This window comes from Haliotis asinina, chromosome 9 (assembly GCF_037392515.1).
Source record: "Haliotis asinina isolate JCU_RB_2024 chromosome 9, JCU_Hal_asi_v2, whole genome shotgun sequence".
NCBI classification, from domain to species: Eukaryota; Metazoa; Mollusca; class Gastropoda; order Lepetellida; family Haliotidae; genus Haliotis; species Haliotis asinina.
The window spans coordinates 10,970,326-10,985,766 of NC_090288.1; the positions used below are offsets into that span (position 1 = coordinate 10,970,326).

The following is a 15,441-nucleotide window of genomic DNA, read 5'->3' on the forward strand; positions in this document are numbered from 1 at the left end:
GGCGTTTTTATATTGGTTTTGTTCGAAGATAATAACCAAAAGGCAGTTTGTGTAGTTTCTTTAATGCGTCAGTTTATTTATTTTGTTTTTGTTGTTTCATGGGATTCGCTCTTGAATTCTTGCAAGGAAACTGCACTCCTTCACACTAATGCTGGCGCATATGAAACATTTCGGTAAAACGTAATTTAACAAAGGACATGATAGTACTTACTCCCCACCTGGTTAACATGTAGCGACACACAGCAGTGACAGGCATGCCCACACCGCAGATACCTCTGTCGTACTGTACCAGAACATACACGATACATGGGAGAGAAAAAAAGTTTCACACGGACACATACATACTGCCGTACGGTGCATTCAAGAGAAATATGAGATTATATTTTCCACTTACTTTAATATAGAGATAAAGTAGGTGGCCCCACGCAGTTTGGTGTTGTGGTGACATGCGCGTCACGCGGGGTACAGACACAGCGCGGTGTATCTGTTCATTCAGACGCACTGCATTCAGACACACTTGTTATTTAGAACATGCATGACGCGTGAGATAGTGACATTCATGTATACACATTTTAGCATGCGTGTACACGCAGACTCACGCGACACGTACGGCAGGGTCACGAAGACATACATAGTGTGCCAACCGTCCCCTCGTAAACCCTTACATGTTTAACTCCGGGTTCGATTCCCCAAATGGGTACAGTGTGTAAAGCCCATCTCTGGTGTCACCCTATGTGATATTGGTAAACTATTGCTAAAACGGAAACAGAACAAGTCGTAAACACTCACATACATGTATTAAACATTAATATCAGACGTGTGACATTGTTAATTACATGTACTTCAAGGAGCCGTTCCTGAGCGATGGTAGCGCTATGGTGGTCGTAACATCTATACTTTACCATAGACTTACGACTGTCGTAGCGAAACTCAAACTGCTACAGGATGTTTAAATCATCCCTGCCTTACCAACCCTGGCTCAACCTGACCAAGATTCTTGTCGCATGCCGTGTTGGAGGCCTTGTCATTCATAGCAGTAAGCGATAGAGACATCGGTGGGACATCGTGTACCATACGAGTGAATAGCGATCTCACCATGTGTTGAAGTGCTCTGTATTGTCGGATCACCGTTATCATATCATAAATAATCTCAGCTTAATCACTCCCAGGTGTAAAGTGACATCGCTACAGACACTGAACACGACTATAACAGCGACCATGACAACATCGTAACCATTTACCGCTGTTATCAACGACGCCGTGCGTTGCTAGGTAACTGTAACCGACTCCATCCATAAAACAACAGCAGGAAAAAAATTGCAATAATTTTCGTATGACCCCAATAATACCATTGTTATAAAGCGTATGGTTTAGGCTGAAAAGAGTCGCAACACTAAAATGGAGATCAAAACCAAAAGGATATTATCAAATTATTATCAACAGCATTATCAAGATAAGAACAATTAAGGATTAATTCGTATTCTTTTTTCTTTTGTATTTTTGCCGTCAACAAACATGGGTTCAGATTTTGTTTTACAGGGCAATTGAATGACCATGCACCTTCTCCGGATATTGTCCGCACCTGCATCTCCAACTTCTAAAAATGCCTCTCAAAGAGGACCCCATTTGGTGCTTTTATGTGTTTGGCCACCCTGCCATGGTTGTCTTCCCCTCCCCTAGTACCTACCCTATCAAATCAACACTTGCACATGTCCCACGACACAATTGTGAGATTAGATCTGCGTTCATATTTATGGCTACCCAAACTGTACCTTAAACATTTACCACTCCACATTTTATCTCATCTGTTATCAAACAGAACCTTTCTTGAGTGGACAATGTTCAAACATGTTCGGAACAATTGAAAACAATCCTTCTGTTTTTTTCTCAATATATCATGTTACCTGTTCTAGAAATAACTCATTCACTGTACAAGCCTTCAAGACGAGAGAGCAATTTCACTCCATTAAGGGCGTGTTCGATTGGATAAACTAGCCCACTTAGGTATGTTGAGCGGTGTCTCCTGGACTCGTCCTTCAAGAGGGTCTACTCGATCAGAGCTATAGCATGACCAAAGTTACCTAAGACAATGTTGACTTTCTAATTTCCCACACACCTGAATGAGATAAGAACATACAATGTAGGCTAAATTAAGAAATGGTATTATTATCCTGCAGCATACTGATAATACATACATTGACTGTAGTTTCTTTTTCGTTTAAACTGTTTGACTCGCATTGAAGACAATGAGTCGCATTATGTGTCACAATAAAAATGTACTAGTTGTCATCCAGATAAGTTTACGATTTCCATAATATCGGGCAAGTCCATTTTATTATGACTTTAATGTCTCTGCACAGACTCACACCAAAAAATTGACAACCTTTATCTGTTCGCTTCCTGAAATTACAGATTACTTTATCTCGCCACCGTTTGTTGCAATCGTCCGGCTATTATTTCAGCTGATTCTAAGTTCATTCTAAGGGGAAAACCTCACTCTGATATGAGCTATATTTGGAAGAGATGGAACTTTCTGAGTAAATTACAAATTCTAGTACTTTGGGGGATTGAGTCCGATCTGAGATTCGAACCTACACTCTCAGAGAGAGGCGCGTCATATAACAAAGTATAACTAACCCACCGCGCCTTCTGCGGGGTAGCCATGCCTTCCTACCTTCTCACATGCCTTCTCAGACAGATCGCTGTGTAATGTACATCATCAGTTTACGAGGTTATGTCCGAATGTCCAGGTAAAATGATGAATAACAGTCTAACTCCAAATCGGTTCATGATCAAACATTAATTTCAACGCAGAAGATAATCAGAACATCATGCCAGTCCTGGGAAAAGGGTTCAAAACGTTTGTCTTAAAAATAATATAGTTAATAAACAAACTATCATACTTTTGTTTTGATTGTTCGTGTGAAGTTTTACGGAGGAAAAGTAAAAGGAAATAGTTGCAGGAACAGTCTCAGGGACACGTAAACAGAACCAGATTCTGAGCCGAATTTTATATGTATGTGTTTTGAACGCGATTAACCTCGAGTGTAAATAACCTAGAATGATTTGGAAAGCAATTGTTTTCGCCCACTGAACCTGTCATTACGGGTGGCGGTGTAGCCTAGTGGTTACAGCTTTCGTGCGTCACACCCAAGTCCAAGTTCGACTCTCCATATGGGTACAAGGTCCATTTCTGGTGTATCCTGGCCGTGATATAGTTGGAATATTGATAAAAGCGACTCACGGACTCACTCACTTCCATATTCAACATTAATATCAAAAGCATGTTTATTCATGTACTTAAGTACTGCAACTCAGATTTGTACAGTGTGAAGTCCATTTCTTAAATCTCCCGCCGTGATATTGCTGGAATGTTGCTAAAAGAGACGTAAAACTGAATTCACTCACTGTGTCAGTAGAGATTGTTTATAAATGTAGTCAACCCCATTGTATCGAAGATGAAAGGACCTACGTAAATACTTCGAGTTATCTAAGTACGCCATAATTTCAACTAAGGGAGGAAAATGTAGATAGCAGTCTTTCACTTTGTGCCAAATGAAGTTCGACACATCAGAATTCGATACAATGGTATTTTTATTGTATCCTGTTGCGGCTTCTGTTAATACATATACGTGTATTCGAAATATGTTTTCCCGAAATATTACAATCTCTTGTCTATTAGTCTGTCACACAGACCCCGAAGCAAATAAATTCAAGAAATCCCAAGTCTATGTTATGTAGCATGTCTAGATGACCACAGCTTGAAGATGAAGAATGTCTCAAGGCTCTCTTACATTATATTATATTTTTATCTATAAACTATTGTTTCTGTAAAACATATTCATTTCAGAGACTAGTTGTTAGTCTGCTTGTCTGTAAATGAAACTTAATTCGATTTAGAAGTCTTAACCCACTAAACGGTGGGTAGCTCCCAGCTAAACAAATGTTTATGTATCTAAAGCCTAATGCAGCAAAATAGTAACAACACACGCCACTCAGTTATTTTGTGTTTTAGTGAAGCGGAAAAAATCCCTTACTTACATGCACGCCAAGTCGCTCTCAGTAGCTCTAGCCAAAGGCCATTATTGGCACCGCGGCTACAGCTACAATGTACCCTCTTCGAAAGCTACCCCATTTGGTAAGCAGTGGAAAATATTCAGAACCCTTGTTTACTGGTCGAGGAATGATTCAGGGTGAGAGTTTTGTTGTGTCTTACATCCAGTAGCCTTTAAACCCAAAATCAATGTTTTCAAACCATCTGATCTTCAGCAAAGTATGCTTGCGTTAGAGGCGACTAACGGGATCTGTTGTCAGACTCGCTGTCTTGGTTGACACATGTCATCGTATCCTACATGCGTCGATCAATGTTTTTGATCACTGGATATTCTGAATCACGTAAATCATTCACGCGTCACGATAAAAGCCCGGTTTCCATTTCCCACATGGATACACCATGTGAAGCCCATTTCCAGTTGATAATAATGGAAAATTGCTAAAAGCGGCATAAAACCATACTCGATCACTTGGCTACTTCAGACGTGTCACAATGTTACGTCCACACGCAGGTGGGAGGGTCAGAAGCGGTCGTAAAATCTCGAATTTTCGTGTACCATAACACCTTACTTTTAAATAGCCATGAAGAGAGTGAGTTGGGTTCTACGTTACGTTTAGCAATATTCCAGCAATACCGCTGCCAGGGACAAAAGAAATGGAAAATACATGAAGATTCTACACTAACGTAGAAACTGTTTCCACTGGGGTGGATGAGTTGTTTGTAACAGTGTCTGCTAAATGTGGGAGAGAAACCCGAGGTAATGCAGGTCTCAGACGTTTACCACAAACGGCGTTGATAAACCATGAATCATAATCGAGACGAACCGGAATTCAAACTAAGTTCCTGGCAGCGAGGTTCTGTGCTGCGAACTGTCTCGTTGATTATAGGTGAAGCAATCGTTCCCTTTTCCCCCCAATATCCACGAGTCTCTAAGTCTCTATAAAGACAGTTTGAAATTTTATGTCTGTATCGCTAAACCAGGACACCGTTAAGTCGATGTAGCTTGGTTGGCAGGTTTGTTGTTTAGCCAGTAATATTCCATCTATACACCTGTAAATATTCGAGTCTCTCCCATAAATGAGCATCGATCTACGCAATTGGGATACGATAGCGTGCCAAAAAGTCAGTGAGCTGGACCATCCGACCCGTTCGTCGCCTCTTACGACAACCATGGTATACTGGAGATCAGTTCTAAGCCTGGCTCTTCACGGGTACAAATCGACGTTATAAAGACATGACAATGCCGCGTTGTGGGGATGTTTAAAACCGTTTCTGCATATTAAGATAGGGCTACAATGCGACCATACATTGGTATAGTTGGTATTAGATATGTGTTGTAAAGATGGTACATAATGGAAACAAGATGACAGCATCCTCCTCGCGTTGTAGTAGCATCTACAAGGTGTCAAACCTAAAACGCTTTTCGAGTGTTTTTGCAAAGGTGACAATGTCCCTTCCAGTATTTCATACACACTGCTCAATCACTCGTTTCCGATGTACAGGCTTAAGATTTACAGGTGTTTGATTCCGAAAGACTTTAATCGAGGTATTGGTTGTTACCTTGCCTGGCACTCCGTATTTGAAGGATGAAACAGTCCTGTCGGCTCAGAATTTGTATACTGTTATTACAGTGGGACAGGATCTTAAACCCACCATACAGGTCACCCTAGGAAATCCATATACTGAGTTCCAAAAGAAACGTCAAATTTCCATTTTCTTAAATTACACGAAGTAATGGCTAAATCAAGACAAGGTCGTTTGTGTTTGATGCTCAGAAAGTTATTCTCTATATTTGTCTGTTCTGATGAAACTAGAGTAAGGGCTAATGGAGGCCATATTAAAATGTCATGTCCCTTTACTCTATGTGGCGTCGGCAGATAGGGTAGCCTAAGACATCTTTTTAATGACATTATTACAAAACAGGCCCTGCTTGATTTTTGAATAAAGATCGTTCGAATGTTTACTTTAAGGGATCAAGTTGTCTTCATGGCACGTTTTGGGGCGGTGCATTAGCGCAGTGGTTAAAGTGTTCGCTCGTCACGCCGAAGGCCTGAGTTGGTTCCCTACTTGGGTAGAGTGCGTCCCGCCATGATATTTCTGCAACATTGCTAAAAGCGGCTTAAACTCAAATCTCCTCCATCGCTCTTCCCGTGTTTTAAATAAACAGGATTAACCTCTCTATTATCAGTTTGACATGATTAACGTTTCACTGGAGCTCAGTGTGAAAAACTAATCCTATTTAAAGTCTCCGGACCTGTCATTTTGCTCAAGGAAGTAGTTGTAAACACGTGGCTCCTTTTTTCTGTCCGGCTCCATTGCCTTCGGTCAAGATAACACGTCCTGTTCAAGATACTAATTTATTTTTCAATTACCAAAACACCACTTCTTGATATAAATACCTACATGACCTTAGCATGAACCCGATACTGCTTGGTGAATGCTTAGTGATCTTTATGTCCACATGACTAACGCTAGGACCACGGCTTCGGAACATCAACTTCTTATTTGCAATTCCCACAATAGATAAAAGAATGATACCTAGTCCTAAAAAAGAATTAGAACACATCACAAAAACACAAATTCAAATACTAGATGAATAGAATAATTAGAAATGTCCGGGGGTTTTAAACTAGACATTTAGTATACTCATGTTGTTGGTCAGAGGTGACTAAGTGCACAGTGAGGCCATCATACAATGTCTTGTTTCCACACTGGTCAAGCTTCATCTCGGCTGTCCACTACAGCGACCACTGTGAAAAGACCACCAGATTACACCAAACTGAGTATCTCTTAACTGATGATATAATATCCACCTAGCCATGTTCGTGCCTTACCTATCGTAAGTTTATTTTCGTCTATGGGTGTTAGTATTGTTAATATCTCTTGTACAGGTAAGGGGTTCTGGTCACTATATTGTTCTATTTCGTTAGGGGTCACTCGGGATAGTACTGAAGTGTGGCAGGGACTCAGTCTGGGAATATTGATATATTTGTGCGAAGAAGATAAATTCATCTTCGTAGAAGAGACTTACATCTATATAAAAGATATTTACGTCTACGCAACACAAGGCAAGGCGTATATGCTTACACCTACGTAGAACCGGGCTAGGCGTAGAAGGTACTTACGTGTGAAGATACGTTCATCTGCGTAGATGATACTTACGCATAGCAGATACTAACATGTACATAAAATCAGGCTAGGCATAGAAGATGCGTACACCTGCGAAGAAAATTCTTAACTCTAAGCAGAAGATACTTGTATCTACGCAGGAAATTCTTAATTCTAAGCTGAGGATATTTGAATCTACGCAGAAGGTACTACATCTACGTAGAAAATCCTTAATTCTAAGCAGAAGATACTTGCATCTATGCAAAGGGCACTACATCTACGTAGAAGGTACGTGTATCTACGTAGAAGAAACTTAAGGTTACATTTACGCAGGAGATACTTACATCTACGTAGAAGATACGTGTATCTACGTAGAAGAAACTTAAGGTTACATTTACGCAGGAGATACTTACATCTACGTAGAAGATACGTTCACCTACGTGTACGCTCGGTGGTGTAGCTTAGTGGTTAAAGCGCTCGCGCATCACCCCGAAGACCCGGGTTTGATTCTCCACATAGGCATAATGAGTGAAGACCATTTAGTATCCTATTATTGCTGGAATATTGCAAAAAGCTTCGTAAAACAGAACTCAGTCACTCATATAAGTTTACACTAGATATCCAAATAGATCAATCTTGGTCTTATTCAGTGAAGAACGGGTTTTATTACTTTGGTTAGGTTTAGTCCTACCCTTGATTTGAACCCACACTCACAGAGTCAGGCATGTGAGTGAGGTTATTTTTATGCCGCTTTTAGCAATATTCCAGTAATACCACGGTGGGGGTACCAGAAATGGGCTTCACACATTGAATGCATGACGTGGATTGAAGGTGAGACATTCAGGCACGCATTTGAAAACACTAGACTCTGTAATCCCCAATATGACGTGCTACATTTTGCCACTTTTTAAAAATGGCATTGTGCATTCAAAATAGTAGTCTTAAAGAACTAATTTGTAACTTTTACATGTGTTCTGAAATGTATTATGAATTGTATTGAATAATTTACTTATGAAACATAAACCATGTTTAAGTAATATGTATTTACACATGTTAAGTAAAATATATATATTTACATATATTAATAATTGAATTCATTTGTGCCATAAACTGTTCCTTTGAAAGTCAGAAGTAACTTGAAACTTGTCATCATGAACTTGCAGGTCTTCATCAAACGCTGTGGGTAGTTGGCTATGAAGCGGGGGACTAATATTTTTATCGTATCTGTGGGAGTCACACCTGTTACCTACATGACTCAGTCGGTGTTATTATCAAACGTTAACCGTCCATTATTGTGACTGTTCCGCGCATCATTACCCATCTGGTGACTGAGTGTGTTTTGCCTGAGAGACATGTAAGGTAAGAAAATGACATGCGAACAAGTTTAACGTGACCTTCAATTACACTGAACCCGGGGTGTGATCAGGTATCGGTACAGATAGGTCCACTGTGCTGTACCTAAAGGGTCTTGGGTATAACTATGTTATATCTCCAAATTACTGACACACCGAATTCAGTAAATGGACATTACGCGTTATCCTGTTTAGGGCAGTTACAGGAGAAAGGGAGACCCAGGTGTTCAAGCAGCTATAGCACGTGCACAAGTGCCGAAAACGTTATTGATTAATTAACTTGTGCTGTGCCGCCTCTATCCTTTCTCTCACGCCTGGCTGTCCCTTTCTTTGAATTCCTCCCTCGTAACAAATAGTGAACTGTGGCAATATTTTAATTATGTGTTTTTTCAAACAACCTTTTCGTTTACAGGACTTCAGTTCGGCAGGAACATCACGCTGTAGGTCTGATATTTTGATTATGGTCAGCGTTTTATTGAGTTTCATTGAGTATTATGTGTATGTCTACTTTTCGAGGCAGATTGCAATTCATCGGTCCGCATTTGAGAAAAACGGACTGCAATGGTTAAAGCGTTCGCTCGTCACGTCGATGACCCGGGTTTGATTACTCACAACAGTACAATACGATGTGCTCATATCTGCTGCTAAACGGCGTAAAACTACACTCAGTCAGTCAGTATATGTAACTGAATTGGTCTATAACAATGTTATGGAAATGTGACAGTAATAAACAACTTGAATACACTATTCAGCGTTTATTAAGGACCAAACATTGAACACCATTTCGCTCTTTCCAATTGTTGGGCACTTAATACATTTTGATGTACTTACCATTTAAAACTGACTTCCTGAGCGGGCCAGTGAGGGTGTAGAAATAGCTTATATTAATAATCTTATTAAAATGTAAAGGAAAAATGTCACACCGCATAAAACATTATGTATTTCTTTCAATAATACTAACTATCAAACCTGAGGCAAGCCAGCATATAATGGATACCAATTAATGGATAAATACTCTTATCGACTTGGAGCTGCCAATTCTCCGATCTGTATGATTAAGGGGAGATAACTCTTATAGCTCTTGGTAATCAGTAGAAACTCGCGGTAGGACGTTATCGTCTTGTCGATGTAATAACTCTAGAGTTCTTTCACTTATCACATGGTGCCAGCGAAAGAGTCAAGGCCAGGGGCAGTGAAATATTAAGGCAAATATCCCATCCACCCTCCCATTCAATTTCATAGTTACAGTTTTAATTTCATAGTTACAGTTTTAATCAGCTGTTGTGTCACAACTATGTATATATGTCCATGTGGGGTTTAAATAGGCAAGATACTTTGTGGATTCATTTATTTCAGCTTGTGAGTCTCCATTGTCAGAGGCGTAACCCATGACATTCTTGTGGATCCCCCTTGAATGGAGCTACCTGACCTCTTATGAACATTGATTAAGAGGCATTGAATTGATGGTGGTCAAGAAGGAATGTCACAGATTTCTGTGCTTGGTCTGGTGAGGTAATAATTACCATATATTTGTACTTGGAAGTTAATTCAAATTGTTCTTTGCTGTTCGGTACAGTTTGTGTTGGCGGTATTCTCTCGGCAGATGCTCACAACACCTACTAGTTCTAGGCATAGGTAGGGTATGTGGCTGGGCTCCCCGCTCATATCATACTACCAGGGGGTGGGATTTGTGTAAGCACTCTGGTCTTACGATGCCGTGGCCCCCGGAGCCTGAGTGATGCATACTGGGTTTGGCCGAGAGAAATGGGTGTCTATGTGGTGGCCCTAGCACTCATATGGTCTCATTGTCATTGGCGGAGGTGAGCTTGCGGCTCTCCTATGGGATTAAGGGTGGAGTTAGGGTTGTGAGCAGTTGCTGGGGGTATATAGTTTATATTCCGGAATATGCTGTGCCCATTATTCCCAAATCAGTTCTTTGTCTATTTGTGCATTAGCGTTTTAAAAGCAGGTCGTAAGATGATAAATTACTCAGCGTTAATGGGAGTGGATACACGCTACATGCCAACTCTTCTATAACAAACCTATTTGCGATATTTCTGACAAAAAATATAAATTAATCACGTTTGAGTTTAATGTGGAGCAAAATATATATTCAATGATATCAGCAGTTAAATACGTGGTCTTTTTTGTCAGACCTCCATTTCCCAGAGAGTGTAGAAGTATGACAGTCGTGTTTGGGCAAGGTCTAACTATTGCCGATACACCTGTATGTAGAGCAGTGTTCAGTGTAAATAATATAATTAGTGCAATTCATCCGGCACTAGTCCGTTCTGTTACAGGACTAGTTAACTGATTAACACTACTACAGACATCGTGAAATACAGCAAAAACGTAATCATATTATGACTGTTTAATGATATATATATATCTACAAATTATACATGTTTGTTGATCAACAAGTCGAAAATACATATACTCCCCAAAGCTCAAACCCCAAATCCCCCAACATCCCAATCCCGTCTTCGCATTTCAGCGTTCTGAGCCACGCGTTCTTTTCCTGCTCTGCAAAATAAATAGGTTTGCTAGAATAACTTATCACTGCTTGACAAGTATGAGATGAGCCAGCGCAGTGTGTGAGAAGCAGGCGGGGCAAGTAATCTGGAGGAATACACTTGGTTGCTACAGGTAGACTGGCGATGAAGCACGTGCAATACATGCTGAAATGTTTGAAATCAATACCGCTTCTGTTTAACACGTGTCTCGCAGAGCGATTTAGCTCAGCAAAACACCATCACGACACGACTCGCAGGAGGAAATTTAACTTTTCAACATTTAGACGACAACCTGTTTCCCTCTTGTTTCACTTGGAATATTCTGGAAGGCGTTCCGATAAATGCAAATTGGGGTCATTTATCAGGTCGTGGCTCATCTAATACTTGTCTAGCAGTAGCTACAGTACATAAACACACACACATATATAGCATTATTGTCAAACAGCAACACTACCTATACACTTCACTGTATCAATCGCTTAAGTAACGATTTATCGCAGTCCATATAGTGTCCAAACTGCAAACGTTGATAGTATCTTGCAATTGTTCATTGTTGGCTTTGAGTGACCAATCTAAGGCAATTCCCAACAAATATCGGATAAAGAACCTCTATTACTCTTTTGCTAGAAGCTGTATAATAAATTATGTTAACATATTCCAAATACATACACGAGAACACAGCTTGCCTGTATTAACACCAATACCTGATCAATCCTAGTTCTATTTTGTGATGATATGTATCCTCATCCTGATTCGTTTCATTAGCTTCGTTTCGGCCTGATTAAACTTACATGAGGCTTGAAATACCTGTCAAAACATATTACTCCCACCTGAGAGCGTCTGTAGGCAATGTTAGTTGTAACGTATTGCGATGTGAGGCAGTGCCGAAAAGGAGACACGCTAGCGAAATGCCCAAGGGTAGTTGTCGTAAGAGAATACATGTAATAAATACCCTTACTTATCGAGGATGGTAATTGTTTTCACACTGTCAGTTTCCTGAATATGTATGCACTGATAATCACGTTATGTTGCCCAGGCACATCACTACCACACAAATCAAGGATTCTTGCTACCCATCAGGTTCTCACGGGATTGTCTGGTCCACACACAATTATTTACAGAACACTGCCAGACAGCTGGAATATTGCTGAGTGTGGCGTCAAACGAAACCTCACAAGGTCTGTCCTCGAAACCTATGCCCATGGGTAAATGACAGATGAATGGTCAGCGACAGACATACATGTAGAAACCCCTTGTGTATCTATTACTGATCTTATGTAATCTCTATTGCACTGAGCACGTGAGCAGATATGGCACATCTGTAATCCATTGTGTAGCCCTTGCCACAAGAAGCTGTTGTCCACAAATTGCACAAAATATCCATCCTTTATTTGGGAATGTCGTGACAGTGATTGGCATCGAGAAGTGTAATTATGAATATATGTCTGTTTCTAAAGAGCTTGATCGCTGGCAATTGTCTCCACGTACCCGGAAGTTCTCCTTAAACAATTTCGTTTCCTTAGACACATAAATCAGTTTCTGAAGTCTGGAAATATTTTCACTCTTCACCTGTCGAAGAAAATATCCTCGCTAAAATCATCAACGCTGCGACCATTCCGACCGTAGTAGGGGAAGTCACGGATCTCGGACGCCGGCCGTGCAAGACTGATGGCGTCAGACATTGGGCCGTACCCCATGGGATGACCCCCGATAACCACAGGACCCTCCACATCAATGTTATAGTTCTCCAGCTCAACCATAAACTGAAAGCTGTAGGTTACGTCCATGATGCTGCAGCCGACGAGGTCGGTGTCGGCTATGTATGGCGGTATTGGTAGCTTCACCGCACGCCATCGACGACCATGGCGATTATTGAAACCATATTCATCTTCCCTTTGACTTATAATTTCTCTAAATGTAATCTTCTTGTCCTTGACGTGGTAGACACTGGTCATGACGATGGAGGCGAAGATGCGAAGGATGTCCCTGTCGCTCCAGTTCATCACCTGTGCGTTTACCAAAAGATTTTCACCTGGCACGCCTCCCCATCTTGTTAACGCCGAGGAGATCTTCACTTTGCCAAAGTTGCAGCAGCTGAGGAACCTCTTGCTGTTCTGGAGTTCTTTTGGGAGGTAGCTTTGTCTAGATAACGGTGGCCGTCGGAAGACAAAGAACGGCTGACTTGTAACAGTGTTGTGAATTGGGTTCGTTGCCTCCAACTCCACCTTCATAACATACGTCACACTGCCGTACACCCCTCGAAAGGACGATGGAAGAGTCTCCGGCAATGGGTGGTTAAACGTGAACTCGTGAGTACCTCTCCCAAGGTTTAGACTTTTGAAGACCCCGTCTAGGAGAGACTTCGATATGTCTATGTAGACCTCGTTAGACGTGTAGGTCTTCTTTCGTTCTGGGATCTCCCAGGACACGTTGGCCATGCCTTTGAGTATCATGACAATTCGGTTGACACGGATTCCGGAACGCAGGTGCAGTAGGACAGAGCCCTTCATGAGCTCTCCTGGGAGGAAGAACTGCTTCCTGTCGTTGTTGTCGTAATCGAAATTGATGACCATGTCCTCCACGGCCGTCTTGGGAACGCTGCTGCTCATTATCGACGACATCTGAGAAAACAACGAGACAATGTTATTCGACAATCATCTACCATAATAGACTCGTGAAGAATTGCAAGAGGCGACTAACAGGATTGGCTGGTCAGGCTCGATGACTTGGTTAACAAGTCATAGTATCCCAGTTGCGTAGACCGATGCTAATGCTGTTGATCACTGGATTGTATAGTCCAGACTCGATTATTTGCAAACTCACTCAATCTATTATAATAGTAAGGGAGAGCGTTTTGCCGGTGGTGTGTGCATTAGATCTGATGTAATAGTATTGAAATAGTATTGACGCTGAAGATACATTTGTGCAAATTGGTGGACCGCGAGACAAAACAGCATGAACATTGACATGTTATATGATACGGCAAAATCTAACAATCCAGATTGTGACAAGTTAGTCTACATTCAGAATATATCATACATTGTTCAAGATGTATACGGATGAGGTTCATATTCAAAACACAGTTTCAGCTCATTTTTCCAAGTATGAGTCTGAGCTGTGTATTTGATATATTTTTGAAAGTAATTTTGTTCTAGATCAGTCCATGATCTCCCAGCAGAAAATGGGTACCCGGTAGGTTTGTGAATGGTCGCATTAATCCAATGTGATGCTATTGCAATTGAATGGCCTATTCGTTCGTTGCTGTTGGTAATGACGTCACACACTGGGAGCATTAACATCATAAAACATCATCATAAAACATCATAATAAAACATCATAAACCACCAGAATAATTCACTGAAGGCCCTCTAGAGTGGATTTTAACCGATGCTCATAAATTAAATCGGTAGTGTATTTAAAACTATTCAGTGATACGCAGTGCACTCAAAAGAAAACCTATGTGATTGTTTCGCCCTGTCGAACAAAAACGACAGCACGACAACAAACGACACAGTATTGATATAATTTATCATACAATCCCTTCCTTATCCTCTGTAAATCAAATCCATTTAAAACCTTGCGATAAAACACCTGCCCTTGAAGGTAGCGAAACTGAATATTACCATTCACCGGTAAGGTGTAGTATTCGCTACTACGCTAAAGAAGCTCACGTTAAGTATGAATTCAAATAAGGAGAGATATGAACATGTTTCGAAACAACTCAAGAATGTATTTGAGGTAGAGGTGTGGCTCGGGTGTTGAGCCCTGTCAAGTGGTAGGATATTTTCACATAACATCCTGGGTGTGTCTGTATTTAATTGTTAACCAAAACTAACGACAACCTACATATTCCAGTGTTTCAGAGTTGTTGCGCTGTGAAAAATACACTCGGGCTGATTTTGTTTACTTTTAGCTAAAGGTGACATGACATGCACTCACTTACTCTAAATCTTCAAAAGTCTGAATATTCTTTAATGCAATAGTACATGTGAATGGTATTCCCTCCTTGAAGCATTTGACACAAAAAATGACCAATGAATACATATCAAGACTAAATGCGTGTTCATTGGTTGGACGCATCGAATGCATTAACGTTAAATGGGTGCTGAATCCGTGCAATGGCAATTGAAGTGACATCCTGACATCATATGACGTCATCGTAATGTTTTGCAATTTCTTTTTCCCACGGAGGTGGGGTAGTGTAGCGGTTGCTGCATTCGCTTGTCACCTCGAAGACCCGGGTTCGATTTACCACATGGGTGAGGCCAATTCCTGGTGTTATATTGCTGGAATATTGCTAAAAGCGGCGTAAAACCCAACTCACTAACTCCATGTATCGTATCTGCATTCTGTTATAATAACACACTGATCCGTTCGCTTCCAGAGTTACGTGAGCCGGAAGCGACGTCACCAG

General features: G+C 40.9%; 1 protein-coding gene across 1 annotated transcript; it reads right to left on the bottom strand.

Annotated features, from left to right (window-relative positions):
- Positions 1-12,592: 12,592 nt before the first annotated feature.
- LOC137296370 (arrestin domain-containing protein 2-like) lies at positions 12,593-13,648 on the bottom strand. Its single transcript, XM_067828154.1, has one exon. The coding sequence runs from the start codon at positions 13,646-13,648 to the stop codon at positions 12,593-12,595; it is 1,056 nt and encodes a 351-aa protein (XP_067684255.1).
- Between the last annotated feature and the right edge of the window lie 1,793 nt (positions 13,649-15,441).

What these genes read in the sequence shown, in the direction of transcription:
- LOC137296370 (XM_067828154.1), bottom strand. Translation starts at nt 13,648, where the DNA reads ATGTCGTCGATAATGAGCAGCAGCGTTCCCAAGACGGCCGTGGAGGAC.